We start from the raw sequence: 16,939 nt of genomic DNA on the forward strand, positions 1-16,939 counted from the left end.
GTCAAAAGTCTCCCAAACTGGTGCGTTCCAGCATGACCGAGTTTATTTATGAACTGTTGCACGTTGGCCCATCGCTAACGCGAGCTCGGCCTAGCTCAGTTGGTTATGCTACACATAAGAAAGTCGTGGGGGGGCTCAGAGATCACGCTGTACATTTACAAAATAAATGAGATATTATGGTATAGCACAGCCTCGGGAGACTTGGAACCGATGTCAACAGCAGTGTCCCAGTGACTACAGTAGCTCTATAAAGACACTGCAAGAATGATCACTGGGAAACTACCACATGGTCTTGAGTCCCTTGTCAAACGTTTAAATTAAAGTTATTTCCTAGACGACAGGCCTTAAAACTAAAGCATCTGTCTAAGAGACAAAGAGAAGGAGACCAGACACAATAGAGAGGACAAACGCGGCCTCGTGGTTCCTGTTCTGAGCTGACTTTCCCAGAGGAGTAATCAGCTAAGGAGGGGAAGACAAAGGAGCCCAGGGGCTTTTCATGAGAGCCCAAGAGTCTCTTCAAGGATGAAGCAGAGGGAAGGAGGGCTGGACCACCTCTTAGCAATCACAATGGCCCCTGCCTCTGTTTCCCGCTACCTTGTCACACAGCTGTTGTTGCAGTGCCGGGCACCAGCTATACGATCCCCTCGCCACCCAGGCGGTGGAGGTTCACACATTTTCTAAAGTGTTGGTTCGTGCTCATATTACACCCTCGTCTCGCAAGGCTCCACTTTTCATTTTGTCTGTTCCAATAATCGAAACGCCGAAACACTTTCGGAGGGGACGGCTCCTTGATGACATTCGATAAAAGTTATTTGATGTTGCAACGGTTGGGTTTATTATTTTTTCTCTCTCTCACAATTTCTGGACAGAGTCGAAATTTTCAAGGGTGCTGGTGTGGAAGAGCAAGCAGAAAAGATTGTTTATCCCACAGGTCATTGAGAAGCTCCTCTGCCTGTGAAGAAGCCAGCTCGCGGAAGTCTGCGTCCACCTACGCAAATACCTGTTTCAATTAGATGTGATCCAGTTTCCCTTGTTCAGATTTGCAGACGCAGTTCCAGACAGTCGTGTAACCTCTCTGCAGATTTATACCATGACGTTATTCCTGAAAATGTCATCGTTAATTCTTCCTTCGGTGTCTGTTGCCTTTATTCCACTTCAGGGGTGTGGGAATCCGGTCCCTGAGGGCTGTAATCCAGCCGGGTTTTCTGTCCTCCCAGGCAGAAAATGGCAAGCGGGAAGCCAGATGAAAGATTGTCAACCTGGTAGGTCATAAAACTGGATGGGATTCTGACCCTCCAGGGGATGAGTTTTGACATACAGTACCTGTTGTATGTGATGCCCTCTTTTGAATACTGCACCTGGATCTACTTAGCTTCACCCAACCTGTGTGGTTAAAGATTAACTAGAAGAGGCCATCTACAACAGGGACGAACCCTGGCAGATACTCTAGAGGACACACACGAGTGCTACCCTGACATTTTCAGCCATGACTAGCAGAGAAAGAGGTGCTGGATGTTTGGCTGATGTTCCCTGATGGTTCTGACCCAGCAGCTGCCGCCGTGCTGTAGGACCTGCTGTTCAAATGCACGCAGCCATTCAGCTCCCTGCTGAACGTATATTTACGCAGCGATCTGTATAGTCTACTGTCCAAGGGTGGTCACGCACTGCATGTGAGGTCTTTGTGCCATATGGAGACGCAGAGCACCCGCTGTAAATCCATCAATAGTGCCACTGTCGAGAGAGATTAATGTTCAGAGCTGGCTCTCTGTTAAAAATATGACTTCAAAAGTGACTGTGGTTTATTTGTTTTTGGGGAATAAAGAAGCTCGATTGTTAAAGGCTCTGCTGGCTGCGTTGCTGATGTGCATTAGCAACACATGAAGTCATTTCACCGAGGTTTTTGCGCTCGTTTGACCAGACAGTTCTGAGTGTGAGCCCCAAATGAACCCCAGCCTAAACGTCTTTGGGTGCATCTCGGCTGGATGTCGTGTGAAGATTGTTGATGGGACCAGGATTGTTTGAGGGGGAGTGCGATGGCAGAGGCCATTTGTGGTCAAAAACACACTGAGCGCCGCTCCAGAAGTCCAGTCCAAGAAGACCAGAAGTCAAACCAGGGGCTAAAAATAATGCCCGTTGTGGAGGGAGAATGGAGCCCGGGAGGTAGCGCTGCACAGCAAATATTATTTTAATTAAACCACAGGCCCCAGAAAACAAGGTCCTTTGAGGAAAGGACGGGGTGGCTGCCAGAGGAAAGGAGTGTGAAGCTCTCTCAGGCAGGGTGTTGGTTATGGGTGGGGTGAGGGGCTTTCTGACTCAAATTCCAGTGAAATTATACCACAGAGTTGTGACTCAGAGGAGGCCAAGAACACTTCAGGGTTTCGCAATGGATGCCACCAACTTTGACTATTGTTACACAGAGCAAGCCCAAATAAATGAAAATGGGATCGTTAGGGTGGGTTAGAGATGATAAATCGTCCCCGCAGGGTGGATGTGGGGAAGGGGGGGGGGGGGGGCTGCGGTTAAAGCTGGGAACTGACATGAGATGAATGACTGCGATGACGTAGTTGAGGCGGCTTACTGGCCTCCAAACACAAGGACTGGTTACAGTGGGAGTGATAGGGTAAATAGACTGGTTATAGTGGGAGAGGGAGTGTAAATGGACTGGTTATAGTGATGCAGTCTCACGATATTTTGATTTCCCGGGTGACTTTTTGTAAAAAAATAAATAAACTTTTTAGAGAAAGACCCAGAGCTTTCCTTTACACTAGGCAGACATGCCTAACGGGCCAGATTCTGCCAGGCAGGGCAAAAACCAGACTCGGCTCTTATTCCTCAGTGAACACCTACGAGTTGGTTCTGGAGGCGTACTGGCCACATCTCAGAACGCAGAAGAAAGAGTCATCTGAAGTTTGCATGTGAAAGAACATTTAACTCGTTGGCGTTCCACTTCTATGGTGTACCGGTTTTTAAAACTGCGTGAGCTCATGGCGCCGGAACAATTTAAAAACTCCAATCCTGTCCAGGCCTCGCCCCAAATCAGGTGCAGCTTAATTCCTGTCATTTATGTGCTAGCGTACCTGCTGTCCGGCCACATGTCCACGCCGCACTATTAAAACACAGCCAGTGGTCCAAGCCCTTTCTCAGGTCATTTCTGTGTTTGGTATTCCAAAGGTTATCCAGGCTGACCAGGGTTGGAATTTGTCTTTCCATGTGTTTTCTCAAGTTTTGAAGCAGCTCCGTGTCCCGCATAATCAGAGCTCATGCTCATACTCAGGGAGAATTTGGGTGCGTAGGTGAGTTCAGACTCAGGTTTTTCGCCCTTCCTCATAATGTTACATCACCCATACAGATGTGATGTGCCACATCAACTTGCTGAAGCTGTATTGTGCACACACCACCTGAATCCACAAGGATGTGCAGACAGATGTTCCTCAGGTAGATCAGGTACATCTAGTCCATGTAGCTGATCCTGTGCAGGGGAGGGTCGCCTCCTGTCCTTTCCTGAGAAGAGGAATTTGGGGCAGAGACATCTGGCCAGGCCTCTCTGCATGGCCACTGTTTTTGCAGTCTTTTTGCTCAGAAGTAAAAAATGTAACTAACCTCAGGAGGACTTCATAGATTAGGCGGGCACAGTGAAATTTGTTAGCAAGTTCAACCTACTAAAGGGATATTGGCAAATTTCCCTGCCCCGCCGAGCATGAGGAATAGCTGCATTTAACATGAGTTCATATTCACACGAGTTTATATTCATACACGGTGATGCCTTTTGGTCTGTAGAATGCTACGACTATGTTTCAACCTCGGTTGTGGGTAAAATGGGCCATTTTTTTAGACGAGTATTCCAATACTTGGGAAGTTCACGTGGACCTGTTCACCCTTTTGGCACAGGCAAGGCTCATTGTTAACCTTGCAAAATGTGAGTTTGCAAGAGCCACTGTGACCTACTTCAGCCGAGTGGTGGCACAGGGCCGGATGTGGCCCGTGGGTGACAAGATTCAGACCGTGTAACAGTATCTGATCCCAAAAACAAAAAAGAACTGATGCATTTTCTCGGCCTTGCTAGTTGCTACTTGACCACCTACTCAAGACAAATGCAGGTGAAAATGCTCCTGGGCGGGGCAGCAGTCCTGATTGTTTCACATTTCAACTGGCTGTTTAAACTCTTTGTGTCCAGACAAACCTGACCTTAGGTAGTCATTGGTTTTGAAATGGTGAGGCCTGGACTTCCGGCAGTGAAGAGGTGGTACAAGAGTCCACTAGGTGTAACTGTCCTTCTCCTCTTGCCTTCTCCTCCGCGGTTGCTGAAGTAGACGTTTGGGTCGAGGGATGTGAAGCAGCTGAAGAAGGTTATTTGTGTTTGGACAGTTTTCAGATCATATCTGCTGTAGCTAACCACATCTTCTTCTGGGGGTGGGACAGGGGGTAGTTCATGTTCAGTTATGTTGTTTGTAATTTGGTTTGAGGTGACTTTTCTTATGTTTTTGCTGGGAATCTCAAGTAGGGTGGTGTGATGGTCCCAGGGCCGTCTCAGGTGTGTGTGCTGGGACAGAGAGGATAGATGGACTGGTTATAGTGGGACAGAGGATATATGGACTGGTTATAGTGGGACAGAGAGGGTAAATGGACTGGTTATAGTGGGACAGAGGATATATGGACTGGTTATAGTGGGACAGAGAGGATAAATGGACTGGTTGTAGTATTAATGAATATTCTTCTCACACATACACCGTTTCTCTAATTTGGGTCAATGTTCCTGCCATAAAATCGGATTGAGGAAGATCCCCAATGTGAGGAGCAGCCGTTGACGAGACAGCAGGACACTTTGGACGGCAGGAGGAAATATTGAGGTATATTATCATTGTGTAGAGGAACCAGGCCACCCTCTCAGAACGCAGGTAGAAGATTTTGGCCTCTTCTGCTTTCTTCTCCGTCCTGTTTGCAGGTGTCCTTCAGGACACGTCTCCTGAAAATGCTTCAGATCCCAAACCAAACGCCGGACATCCCTCCTCTTTCGGTCAGAGGTCAACCTGCTACCACCCATTTAAACTGAGAGGGTTTAATCCTGATGTCACAAAACTATTAGAAGCTGAATGAAGCTCTGCTGGAGTCCTTTGAACATCTGGCTCCAGCCATGCATCTGTCTGTCTCTGGAAGCCTGTTGGGATGTATGATTCAAGGCATTTGTTGCTGAACTGGCTCAGCCTTATTAAAGGCAGCAGTATTCTCCTCCATAAAGGGCAGCATTGTTCCTGTTCACACGCACACACACACACACGCACACACACGCACACACAGCAAGGCTCTTTAACCGTGGTGAATCACCCCAAATGTTCCTTCCATCCTTACAGGGCACGACCAGAACATTTCAGCGACTCCACCTGTGGACTGGACATCTTCCAGCCCCTCTCGCCACCGTCCTACTGGCGCTGTCGGCGGCGCTGTGCTGCACCAACATTCTCACACCCTCCCAGCTGTGGGCCTCGGTCCTGATTCCAGTTGGTTGGGTGTGGCTGCTGCTGGCACTGGGAGACAGGAGAAACCCAAGAAGACGCCCAAGCCAGCCTAGAAACCTTCTGGAGATGGTTCCACCAGTGGAGGCACCACTTAGGTGAGGAGACGGTGTTTGGGTTCAGGGAGGTTCACACGAGGCTCCAGGATCCAATAAAAGCATGTTGGGGGGGGGCGGTTGGGGCTACACCGCTAAGTGAGACTGGAGCAGGAGGAGGCATCCAGACAACAGCTCTGCAAATCCTCCAGGCCTCGCTGCCAAACAGCTGAACCTCAGAAACCTCAGGCAGGGCAGGCTGCCACACGCCACCATCATCTCAGTCACTCCACAATAAAGCTGACACTTTCACGGAAGAGCAACGGAGCCGCCCGGAATCACCCCCGAATCGCCACCCCTTTCAGGTTTCCATGGAGCTGCGTATAAGGGACCTCTGTCGTCTTAAAATAAAAACAACGTTTGTGTCTGTTTCCATTAATTAAACTGATTTGTTCGTGTGCCGTCAGTGAGGAGAAGAGTTGGCCAAGAACAACGTGTCCCGTCCAAAACTGGCATTCTTCACTCCAGAGTCATGGATGGGAAAGATGAGATACCACAACGCTGGGGAATATGGCTGCCAAGAGGAGCCGAATGTCATCAGAGAAGGCGGTTCGCAGCGCTACGCCGGTCTGCTGACTCATAATGGGAGCAGTGGTTCCCAATTCACTCGGCTGACTGGCCCAGTGGTCAGAAAAATTCTCTTTTTAGGTCAGGCTGCTGCTCCGATTTTAGGATCACGTTCTTTTTCTTCTGAATTCCATGTTGTAAATCGTGATGTTGACGGATCAGAGGAAAAATCCACTAGCTAGAATATAATGTGTATGACTGGACTTTCTTTGCCCTGGTACTGGTTGAGTTGGGGTTAGTTATAAAATAGGTCACGGACAACTAAACTAGAACTCCAGCTGCTGCCAACCATCATGAGATTATGATACAATGAACGTGTGAAACATCAGCGGGGCCGGAAACATATGATTGTCATGAACAAACAAACAAACAAAGCTTCTGTTTATGCGTTTCAAGATTGATTCTCATGTGGCCACGCGCTAAATTACCATCCAATAACTGCTTCATGAGTGTGGAAGCCTGTGTTAAACTTCATATGGTAAAGGCCAGACAGGGCTCGGTTCTGCTGATTACCCTCCCCCTGGCAGTAGCACCCCCCCACCCCCAACAGGAGGGAGCCTGGATCTGCTCCAGGTTTCCTCCTGTTATACTGGAGTTTCCGGGGTCAGAGCCTGGGTTTCTGTCAAGCACTTGCGATTGTGGCATTTTAGTCGTTTAAGTTCTACTTTGAGGACGCAAACACGGCCGACACAGCTGAGCAGAACCCCAACAGAACCGCTTCTTTCTGTCCTCTCACAGCTGGGCCGGGAGACGGCTGGATGGCTGGGGGAGTTGTAGAGGGTGAGGCGGGGGGAGGGGAGGGGAGGGGGGTGGAGAGGGGGGTTCCACTTACATTCCTTCCATCGAGGCTGTGCGTCTGCCAACCGGGTCACTCCCAGTTCAGTCCCAGGAAACTGGGAGGGAAGAATTTTCTCTCTATGTCCATACTGGACGCAACCACAACCACACAGGGCATGTGTGTGTGTGTGTGTGTGTGTGTGTGCTACCTGTTGGGCACCCAGGTGTCCCGTGGGTGCGTTGTCACAGTCATCTAGCACGAATGTTGGACCTTTTGACTGAGCAGTGAGGCTGTGTGTGACCGTAGCTTCAGTTTTTGTCACCCGTGTCTTTGCTTTTCCCTCGAGATTTGATCCTTTTTCCTCCAGCAGTGAATGTTCGGGCCTCCCAACCGACCCGGGTTCAAGAACAAAACCTTGTGGCAGGAAGTGATGTGTTCCAGTTCTTTAAAGGCTTGTCTTTGCAACCTGAGTTGTCTGGACAGGAAACATCACACACACACACACACACACACACACACACACCACACACACACACACACACACACACACACACACACACACACGGGGCTTCCAGGACACAGGACTTCTTGGGCCTGGCAGACGTGTCACGAGGAATCAGGTTACTGGGGATGCTTCTGTGTAAGAGACTCCAGAACGTCCCAAATCTGCGTGAGCAGGAATGATGATTTGTTCAAATCTCCGTGTTAATTTACTGCTCCAGTCACAGAACATATTTCTCAGGCTCTTGGCCCGGTTCTGGAGCACAGACATTCATTCAGCTCATACTTTCTTGGCTATCCTTCATGCGTGGACAAGCGAGTCCGCTGTCCTAAAAGCTGTGTCTGCTGTTGGAGACTGTGACTGCAGGACATTATGTGTGTCGACACACAAGCGACTTGGCTCAGTTGTTATTAGGATGATAGATTGTTGCCTCTTCTGTGCGAGCTGCCCACCAGGCTCTGACCTGCCATGGCTCAGGTCACAGAACACATCTCATCCTGCTGAATGAGGGTTTGCATTTTCTCACTGTCTCCTCAGGCACTGAGTTAAGTGCCCAGACAGACAGGCAGACAGACAGACAGGCAGACAGGCAGGCAGGCAGACAGAGTGCAAAGACCACGCTGACGAAGCTGCTTATGCACATGACTGTACAGTGACATCTAGTGGTAACCGACTGTAAACGCACAGCTTATTAAAAGAGCCTACAAAATTAACAACCGTCAACCTCCTCCTCCTCCACCACCTCATCATCATCATCATCATCATCATCATCATTATTATAGATAGTAGCTGAGTAAATGTTTATGTCCCTTTGAAACATTTGTTTCCAATAAACTTAATTAACTATGGCACGGAAAGTTCCCCTGAAATCAAGTTAAATGTTTTCATATATGGTTTTGTGTCTGTGTGTGTGTGTGTGTGTGTGTGTGTGTGTGTGTGTGTGTACACTGATTGAATGCTAAGCATCTTAAGCAACTAGTAGCTAAAAACAAAGTTAAAAAAATGAGCCACAATGAAAACATGTTTTTAGAAATTCTGGAAAACAAAAACCAGATCAACACATCCCCTCTGTCTCCCTCTAAAGTTTCCCTCCAAAATTTCCATCAAAGTAGCTCAGGCGAAGAGTCTTCCTCTTTAAAATGATTATCTTCTTTAATACACAACATGTGTTCCAGTGGTGGCTCTGGCTCTTGGAAACTCGTCCCCCACACAGGTAAAGGTGAGGGTGGGCGTGGCTTGACAGCAGGGGGTTCACACGCGCCTGCGGTCCTGGCAGCCAGCAGACCTGCAGCGATGGCCCAGCTAAAGGCAGCGGGAGAGTCCTCCAGGAGCAGCCATGACTGTGCGGAGCTTTTCTCGGAGGTGGCCACCGTCACCTCCAGCGCAGGTGAGTCCGGGAGCTAACGCGCTCATCTGGGCATCCAGGAGCAACACAACCTTCTCTGCAACCACTAAATCTGAGACAGGTTTCACTTCTTTGTTTTTAACAGTCAAATTACTTAAATTACGACTGGTTAGAAACCAGCCCTGTCAAAACGTTTAGGCTCAAACTGCATCAAAGTAAAATGAACTGAAAACAAAGTGAATAAATAAGAAAGTAAATAAAAATAAATAAATCTGTAGCTCAGTTGTATAAAAAATAATCTAAAAGAGCTGCACTTCTGTGAATCACCTAAAGATATGACCCCCCCTTTGGGCTACACTTGAATATTCCACTTTTATGGTTTATGATTCAGAATTAGAGTTGTTGCATTTTATTAAGTTCTGACTGTTAATCGAGTGCAAAATGTCGTCGTTAACCTGTATAATTAGTTAAGTCATCTCAAGGTAAATATTGTTGCTATTTACACTGTAGCACCGCCATCATAACATATTCTTTAATTAGTAGATTTAATTGTATTAATTAACCAGCAATCACTAAAAATATTCACTCCTATTTCAGCAACTGGCCCCAAAGGTGCTCAACAGTCGTGTGAACCACAACAGGATTAGAAAATAACTTGTAGAACTGTTTAAAGAGGCACTTCTGAGCGTAACACTGCACATTTTGTGTTGTCTTTGGTTACAGCAGCTCCGTCCTGTCTTCTCGGAGCCCCGCGGGGTCAACCCGGTCCACCAATTTGTCAGATTAGTGGTTTTGTTTGGGATTGTGCTAATAATCCTGGTCGAATCCCACCGTTTCTGGTATCGTTTTCCCACGCGTCAGACTCCAGCGGCTAAATCTCTGTGGCTCTCAGGTTGCCTGATGACAGTGGGGGCCATAAAGTTGATGTAATCCCTCTTTTTTCACGCAGTCGTTGGTGAAATTGTCCGGAACAATCGCCGGACGTTTTGTTTTTGTGCTAAGAAAAGGAGGAAACGGGAACTTCCACAATAAAAGCATCAGCTTCACCCGAGTTCTCCCCCTGCTGAAAACAGACATAGGGGAATCGGCGAGGAAGGGGTCCTTGAGTGAGACCCCCCCAGCGGTCGGCACGGGCAGGCAGAAAAGGGCCTACCCCTCCCCCGCCAGGAGACGCCACCGCACCACCTTCACCCACAAACAGCTGGAACAGCTGGAGGTCGCCTTTGGGCAAAACCAATATCCGGACATCTACTACAGAGAAGAACTGGCCCGGGTCACCAAGCTGAACGAGGCGCGGATACAGGTGGGGAAAAGCTCAGCACCACAGGGCCGACGGTGCAGCTCCAGGGGGTCCAGGGGGGTTAATAAGATGGATAATTATCAGAGCTGACCCCCCCCCCCCTCCTTCTTCTGCCAGCAGGTGTGGTTTCAGAACAGAAGAGCCAAACAGCGGAAGCAGGAGCGAGCCTCGCAGAAGCTCCTCCCCCTGAGCGTGCTGCCAGCCCACAGGGCACTGTTAGGGGGCGTGCACGTGCAGGCGCCCGGCATGGCCCGGCAGTATTACCCCCAGCCTCTGGCTCACTTACCCCACCTGTCCTCAATGCTTCCGTCAGGTGCGTATTCCCACCACCCGGGCGCGGTCGGCCAGTTCCCGCCGGCGCCGCGGCAGCACGAAGACTGGTACAGCCCGCTGAGGAACAACCTCGCCTCCCCGGTGTTCTCCTTGGCCTCCATGCAGCCCCTGGACTCCAGCTCCCACTGGAGCTCCGCGGCAACAATCTAGAAGGCGTCTTTGTTCTTCTTCGCCGTGCAATTAATAAAAACACGTGAATGATAAAAGTCTGCAGATTCATGTTTAATACTTCACATCCCAGAGACAAATTTTATTAAAGAATCAACACTGATGGCAAAAATATAGAATTTATCTATATAGAACAGCTCACAGATGGGTTCAGCACACACACACGCACACACACGTGCACAGAGCCGACCTTTAGGCGCACGTCTCTTTTGAAGGCAGCAAACGTCCTTCTTCATCCACCCGCCTGCTCGTGCAGTCATGAAGAATCAGCAGCTCTTTACATTCGGTCCATCACATGTCAAGTATCGGCCGAAGCCCGACGGTGACGGCGAGGAACGGCTCACGCGCTTCTCTGGGCGAACGAGCGCTTGTGTCACATCGCGGCCTCTGTCCTCCATTCACCTGTACTGGGGAGCCCGTGAGGCGTCTGTGGTCATCAGTAAGGGTGACAGTCTGCCCAACATCAATTGGACTATTTTACACATTTCCAAGGAGATGATCTTTGTACTTGGACAACAGCAGATTTCTTTAATTAATTTGATGCTATTGGTTGAAATCTTTAAGACTTGTTAAATCATCCAAAAGATTGTCCAGAAACACGAGTTTCTTTGCCCCGTTCTTTTCCTGCTACTGTAGCATCGCAAAATTCAAATTGAAAGTCAACACGTAAAAGCAAACTTAAATTAGAGGGGAGGAAAAAATAAACAACCTCTTGATTGGTTTTAGAAAGTAGAGGTGAAATGATGTTTCAGTCCGTGCTCAGGCTCGTGCTACTCCAGTGACTTGGCAAACTCCGCGTAATCGATGTAGCCGTCGTTGTTTTTGTCGTCGTCCCTCAGGACGTCATCGATGACGGCGACGAGGTCCTCCTCCTTCATTGGCTGACTGTTCTCTCCTCCCTCCTGTGAACCACCAGGACCAAACAGCATCAATAACAACAGTAACTGCAGCCACAGCAACGGCAGCAAACGCTCCTCCTCGGACCCGGTACCTCTCTGTGCACGTGCGTGATCGCCATGGCGAGCTCCAGCCCGTCCAGCAGGTTGTTGCCGTCGTAATCGTGCATCTTGAAATAATGCAGCTGAAGTTCCTGCGGCGTCATGTCCTTCTCGGGTTTGTCTATCACTCCGTCCAAATGCCCCATGATGTGGCTGGAAGACAAAACACACACAGCTGCCGTCGGCCCGTCCAAAGTTCAGCGGTGGATCGCGCACCGCCGCGGCACGACACAGGCGCCGCTTTCACTCACTCTTTGTCCTGAACCATGTTTTTGTCCAGGCCGCCGTGACCGTGGCCTGACACGCGAGCTCCACTCATTTCACCTGGGGGCTGCTGCAGACCTCCATGACAGTGGACGTACAGCAGGCACGAGGACAGGAGCACGAGGAGTTGACCACACATGGCAGTGCACCTACCTCTCCTCATGCTACACACACACACACACACACACACACACACATAGAGAAAGAGAGAGAGAGAACTTCTAAATCCAAACCTATTTGCTTTGACCTATAATGTCACGAACTCTATACATCAAGTATTTGTTTTTCCATCTTCTTTCAGCCACTCTTCTTATTCAGTTACCACAGTGTTTTTTTCTTTTCATTAAAAAAGTTCATTTCCATTTATGTAATCGTGCTTGCAACCGTTTCTTCTTGCTGCTATTTTAAATAAGCATCCCGCTGGGATAAAACGGCGTGTTGTCTCCAAGCGCCTAAAAACGTTAGATTCGCTGCGTAAATTTTGATAAAAAGGTCTTAACTGTTAAAAACGTCGAAAAGCCAAACAGGAAAAGTTAACGTGGTTTGAAATAATAATAAAAAAAAACAGCTTATGTTATATGAGACATTTCTAACGCAAACCAGACAGTTAAAGAAATTTTGTTGCTACAGAGAACAGGTTGTCGCTGGTATGTTTACTCGAAATAAGCCTTACTTTACGACGGGGTTTTGCATGCATAGTTTGCATAAACCGCGGACCGGAAAAAGGAACACGTGATCAACTAATTCTAGTGTTGTTCTTATACTTACTTTAAATAACCCGTATATATATTGCTCTCGAACGCAGCAGAGTGACTCTCTTTACCAGTCAGAGGCTTTAAGGACCAATTGGCTTGCCGTAGCTCGACTTGGACACGACAGCTCATTGTGATTGGTTAAACTTATCAGAGAGTAAACAAATTAGGCAAGAGAACTACCCGCAGCCACGGCTCTGTTCGTCAAAAAAGTTTCACACATTCTGTTGTTGCCTTTATCTCCCCGTGTCACAACCACCACAGGAAACAACCACGATTAATAACATTCAAAAACATGATTAAAGAGTTACAGCGATAAAACAGGAAACATGCACTTCCGTTATGGCGGAAGTCTGAGGAGACGTGGCGGAAGTATCAAAACGGAAGCATTTTGGATCGCAAAGTGTCTGTAAAGTATAAGACCGGTTGACCGAAGCATGGGTTCGAGTGAGTTGGGGGGGACGCTATTATTTTTAAGAACATGCTTTATCAACAACTTTCTCAAACAGCGGAGCGGAAGCTCAATGACGTCACGGAGTGGGCGGGGTCATCATCAGCCGCTCAGCTGTCAATTCCACCGGGTCGAGCAGCAGCAGCAGCAGCAGAGTTTTACAGACGGAGGGGAAATATCGACTTCTGTCAAGTCAAAATGTCAGGCTTCCAGAAGGAAAATGACGCCGCCAAATCTCTGTTCAGGAGGCTTGAGGTGTTTTTCTTTAATGTCATATAGATTTTGAGTAAAACCCCAGTGTAGTCAGTGAACCCTGTGTTTCCATCCTGTGATGTGACTAAGAAAATGTCATATGTTGTGTGTATATATATCCCCTTTTGCCCTCAACACACACACACACACACACACACACACACACACACACACACACACACACACGTTAGAAATTATATTACTGGCTAATAAACTAGGACTAGTTATTTGTTTGTTTGTTGGGTGGTTGGCGACTGAGCCAACGAGCAGCATCAGGTTGTCGGTGCAGATCAAGCCAGTCCAACAGGTCAGAAGTTCTGACCAGGCCTGCATCCTTCATGCCCCATAAGCCTTCAGTGATCCCGTTAAAGTGTTAGCAGCAAAGATTATGGGCTGTCGAGCCCATGCGGACACCGAAACAGACCTGACACGTGATTCAGACCCCCAATAAAGCTGTTTACTGTGGTTTTATTTGTAAAGGTTGAAGAAAAACCCTATTTTGAGCTTTAAAATAAAATATTCAAATGTTTTAAATAACGTAGAGCAGACTTTCCCTTCGAAATGTATTATTAGTAGTTATACCATTCAAAGTCTTCATCTTCCTCCATGCTGCATTATGTTTTCCTTCTATTTTTTATTTATTTCAGTGAATTTATTTAAAGACCAGGGCTCATCCTTGCAGACAGGAGTCGAATTAATGTGATTTTTGAAAGAAAACGTGATAAATTGCCCAGTAGACTACGCCTAATCTGATATTCCTCCTGCAGGATCCGTGCACGCCCTTGCCCGATATTCCAAAACAAACAAACAAACAAACAAACAAACAAACTTATCTTGCGGAGTAGATTACACACGCGCGCCCGCACACGGACACGGACACGCACGCCCTCACTCAACGTTGATGTGCTGTAGTCCGCAGTCACTCCCATCGTGTCCGGAGAGTGCGGTCACCACCGGGACAGAGCGCCGATGGCATCCCGGGTCTCTCTCACCCAGCTCCGCCTGGAAGCGGAGCTGGACCGCTGTCGGGCCGAGTGTCAGTGGGACAAGGTGCCGGCGTTGGTCGAGCTGTTGCACGCTGCTCGCGCCCACGAAGACGGTGAGTGATCTTCACCTGTGGTCCCCGTCCCGCAGCTCCCCACCGAGCCGGAGCTTCACCGCTTTTCGACTCTTCATCACAGTCAATGGCAACTCAGCAGGAACCCTTTGGGGGAAGTTGTTGTATTTGCTTTGTGTCTTAACTCGTGTGTTCATGCGTGTTGGTCTGTTAACAGTAGCAGAACCGTTGGACTTTGTACTTTCAGCAAGTTTCTTCAGCAAATCTGCTCTTAAAAAGCACCTGAATAGCTTCTAAAAGTCAAATTTGACAAATATAACAACATAATTATTGTATTCCATATGTCAAATCAGACACACACATAAACTGTACCCATGTACATACTTATGTACACACCACGTATATGTTTTCCTGACTCACTAAAACATTATCTGAGTCCGGTAGATGACTAAATGTTACTTACAGTCTATGAATGGTTACTAATTTATACCAGTGGGTCTTTCCAGGAAGTTTAAACCAGAATGAGCTGGTTGTGTGTGTGTGTGTGTGTACCCAAAGGTGTCTCCACAGTGCAGACGCTGTTACAAGAAGGACGGCCCTTCCTGTGGACAGGGTGCTCGAGCTGTACGTGTGTTTAAAGAAATGCAAACACACTTAGCGTCTGCAGTGCCTGACTTTGTGTAGCGGCTAATGCACCTGCCTGCGCCTCTGCTCAGCAGAGTAAATATGGGCTCAGCTGACTGCTGCTCAGGGTTTGGACGCTGCTGCTGCTGCTGCTTTATCTCACATCCAACTTGTTGCCTAGACTGCGTTGACGTAGCTCTTTGCAAAGTCCAGAATGCAGCGGGTGAGCTAATCCAATGCCTTGTCGTTCTGGACCTTTTCCCCAGTGAGAGATGTAACCTTGAACGTGCTGATAAAAGCAGCCGGAGAACCAGTCAGAACACGGTATCACCGTAAATCAAAACAGGAAGGCTTGAGTCAAATGTGTGTACATAAGAGCTGAGCCTCTGATGGTCCAGTCAGAGGAGGGTTTACACGTTCCTGTCTCGGCGTTAGCGGACACGGGCGGCTGGGGAAGCCGGGGAATGGAAACTGTGGCTCCCGCGATGACGTGGGGACCGTGACTTTTTTGAACCGCTGTCCATTAGAAGTGTTGTTTTTACTGCGTGAGTTTGCTTTGGCTGCACACGGTTCCCATGTGGTTCTTCTCCCCCCTGATCCGACAGACGACTACCTCACGCTGGTGATGGCTGAAGCTCTGCTGGAGGAGTGCCTGCTGGAGAACCTGGACCTGCTACGCAGCTTAACGCCTTTGCTGGACAGGACGCAGCCCAAGCTGTGCCGGGCCAAGAGCCTCCTCAACGCCGTCCTGAGCCGGGGCTGCCTCATGGTCAGTTTAAAAGGTTGGGTCTTGTTGCCTGCAGCAGTCCTGGTGGAACCGGTTCTGTCCTCTTCCCCTCCAGCCTCGGTACCTGAACGAGGCTCTGTTGCTGATGGCCAAAGTGCACTATGTGCAGGGCCGCTACTGGGACGCCCAGGGCATGTGTGCCAGAGTGGGCCTGGAGGAGCTGACCAAGGAGGACCAGCCCACATACCACCTCCGCCTGCTGGCCGAGGCCTTCGTCATTAAAGGTACCCGGAACCACGGAGGAACCAAAATTTTTTGGGTCATTTATGCATTTCTTGTAGATTAGACCCCTGTAGGTGTCCCTGGGAGGTGCTGGGTTCTTTTTGTCCTGAGAGAAACCGAGGGTTCAGAACAGAGCTCGTCCTTTTTTAAAATAATCATGTGTCTTAAAGATCTCATCAGTGGTGCCAAAATCAACAGATACTATAAATAACGTGTAGCCCCCAGACGCGAGAACGACTTTGTGAAGGCACCAGTGAGCACCAGAACTGTCCTCCTCGTTTTCATGCTGGGACAATCAATAAATCCCGTATCAGCCAGCAACGCCTATGAAGAGGTTGGCAGGCCTGATGTTCCTCATTTGAGAGGAAATCAAAGCACTTTACCTCATCGTTTTGGTATTTTCCGTCTTGAGATTTAAGGCCGTCCTGTTCCGATGAGATGTCCCCACAGAGATGTGAAGCAGCTGCTGTGTTTAAATGTCCTGAACGCTGCAGAGCTGTTGGGGACCGTCAGCAGAGGCTGCAGGTCGTTGCTGCACCTCACACAGAAGCCTCCATTACAACCTTGTTTGAGTTGGACACCTGGACCGAGGTGGACGTGGAGAAAATGGCACCGAGAGTCACGGACAAGACCCCCCCCCCCAGCATGAAGACAGCTAATAAAGCAAGATTAAGAGACAAGATCCTGGTTTTCCTGATTCACCTCTTCTTTCATTGCGACTGGACATTGATGTCTCATCAAGCAGCTTAGGGACAGAAGCAGGACTCTCACCTTGGGACAAAGATGGTTCTGGGTTCGGTGCCCCTCAAAACATCCAGTTTAGGTTGGACAGTCTTCACTGTCCTACCTGTCCGTAAATGCGGTGCGTCCTGCAGGACCGGACGTGTCCCTACCTGTCTCCCAGCGTCTGCTGGGACAGGCTGGGACGTACGGC

The 16,939-nt window shown here is 48.7% G+C and overlaps 3 protein-coding genes across 11 annotated transcripts in view; 2 read left to right on the forward strand and 1 right to left on the reverse strand.

Moving 5' to 3' along the window:
* Positions 1-6,989: 6,989 nt before the first annotated feature.
* prop1 (PROP paired-like homeobox 1) lies at positions 6,990-10,636 on the forward strand. 3 transcript variants are annotated; one of them, XM_057048341.1, is made up of 3 exons: positions 6,990-8,839; positions 9,871-10,100; positions 10,215-10,636. In XM_057048341.1, exons 1-3 carry the CDS (start codon positions 8,617-8,619, stop codon positions 10,578-10,580), a joined length of 819 nt encoding a protein of 272 aa, XP_056904321.1. In that variant the 5' UTR covers positions 6,990-8,616; the 3' UTR covers positions 10,581-10,636. The 3 variants fall into 3 exon arrangements, with proteins under 3 accessions (XP_056904321.1, XP_056904322.1, XP_056904323.1); XM_057048342.1 differs by having other exon boundaries at positions 10,218-10,636; XM_057048343.1 differs by having other exon boundaries at positions 8,709-8,839; positions 9,747-10,100.
* A 1-nt stretch (position 10,637) lies between these two features.
* Positions 10,638-12,784, reverse strand: mcfd2 (multiple coagulation factor deficiency 2, ER cargo receptor complex subunit). Of its 3 annotated transcripts, XR_008952860.1 has the most exons (5): positions 12,629-12,784; positions 11,848-12,024; positions 11,590-11,749; positions 11,308-11,500; positions 10,638-11,051 (listed from the first exon to the last, which is right to left on the reverse strand). XR_008952860.1 is itself a non-coding variant. In XM_057048346.1 (4 exons), the coding sequence occupies exons 1-4, from the start codon at positions 12,742-12,744 to the stop codon at positions 11,369-11,371; spliced, it is 585 nt and encodes a 194-aa protein (XP_056904326.1). In that variant the 5' UTR covers positions 12,745-12,784; the 3' UTR covers positions 10,638-11,368. The 3 variants fall into 3 exon arrangements, 2 of the variants coding, with proteins under 2 accessions (XP_056904326.1, XP_056904327.1); XM_057048346.1 differs by having other exon boundaries at positions 10,638-11,500; XM_057048347.1 differs by having other exon boundaries at positions 10,638-11,500; positions 12,534-12,669.
* Positions 12,785-13,246: 462 nt separating this feature from the next.
* Positions 13,247-16,939, forward strand: part of ttc7a (tetratricopeptide repeat domain 7A) — a 34,754-nt gene continuing 31,061 nt past the window's right edge. For all 5 annotated transcript variants that reach the window (XM_057048337.1, XM_057048338.1, XM_057048335.1 and 2 more), the window contains exons 1-4: positions 13,247-13,318; positions 14,228-14,414; positions 15,602-15,765; positions 15,839-16,007. In XM_057048337.1, the coding sequence (XP_056904317.1) occupies positions 13,262-13,318; positions 14,228-14,414; positions 15,602-15,765; positions 15,839-16,007 (577 nt within the window). In that variant the 5' untranslated portion in view covers positions 13,247-13,261. The remainder of the gene's footprint in view (positions 13,319-14,227; positions 14,415-15,601; positions 15,766-15,838; positions 16,008-16,939) is intronic.

The sequence above is a fragment of the Takifugu flavidus genome, chromosome 11 (assembly GCF_003711565.1).
Source record: "Takifugu flavidus isolate HTHZ2018 chromosome 11, ASM371156v2, whole genome shotgun sequence".
Lineage (NCBI taxonomy): Eukaryota > Metazoa > Chordata > Actinopteri > Tetraodontiformes > Tetraodontidae > Takifugu > Takifugu flavidus.

What these genes read in the sequence shown, in the direction of transcription:
- mcfd2 (XM_057048346.1), bottom strand. Translation starts at nt 12,744, where the DNA reads ATGAGCTGTCGTGTCCAAGTCGAGCTACGGCAAGCCAATTGGTCCTTA. An exon ending in ATATATACGGGTTATTTAAA is followed by an intron (nt 12,025 to 12,628) that starts GTAAGTATAAGA and finishes GTGTGTGTGTAG; the next exon opens with CATGAGGAGAGGTAGGTGCA. An exon ending in TCACGCACGTGCACAGAGAG is followed by an intron (nt 11,501 to 11,589) that starts GTACCGGGTCCG and finishes GGTGGTTCACAG; the next exon opens with GAGGGAGGAGAGAACAGTCA.
- prop1 (XM_057048341.1), top strand. Translation starts at nt 8,617, where the DNA reads ATGTGTTCCAGTGGTGGCTCTGGCTCTTGGAAACTCGTCCCCCACACA. An exon ending in CACCGTCACCTCCAGCGCAG is followed by an intron (nt 8,840 to 9,870) that starts GTGAGTCCGGGA and finishes TGCTGAAAACAG; the next exon opens with ACATAGGGGAATCGGCGAGG. An exon ending in TGAACGAGGCGCGGATACAG is followed by an intron (nt 10,101 to 10,214) that starts GTGGGGAAAAGC and finishes TTCTTCTGCCAG; the next exon opens with CAGGTGTGGTTTCAGAACAG.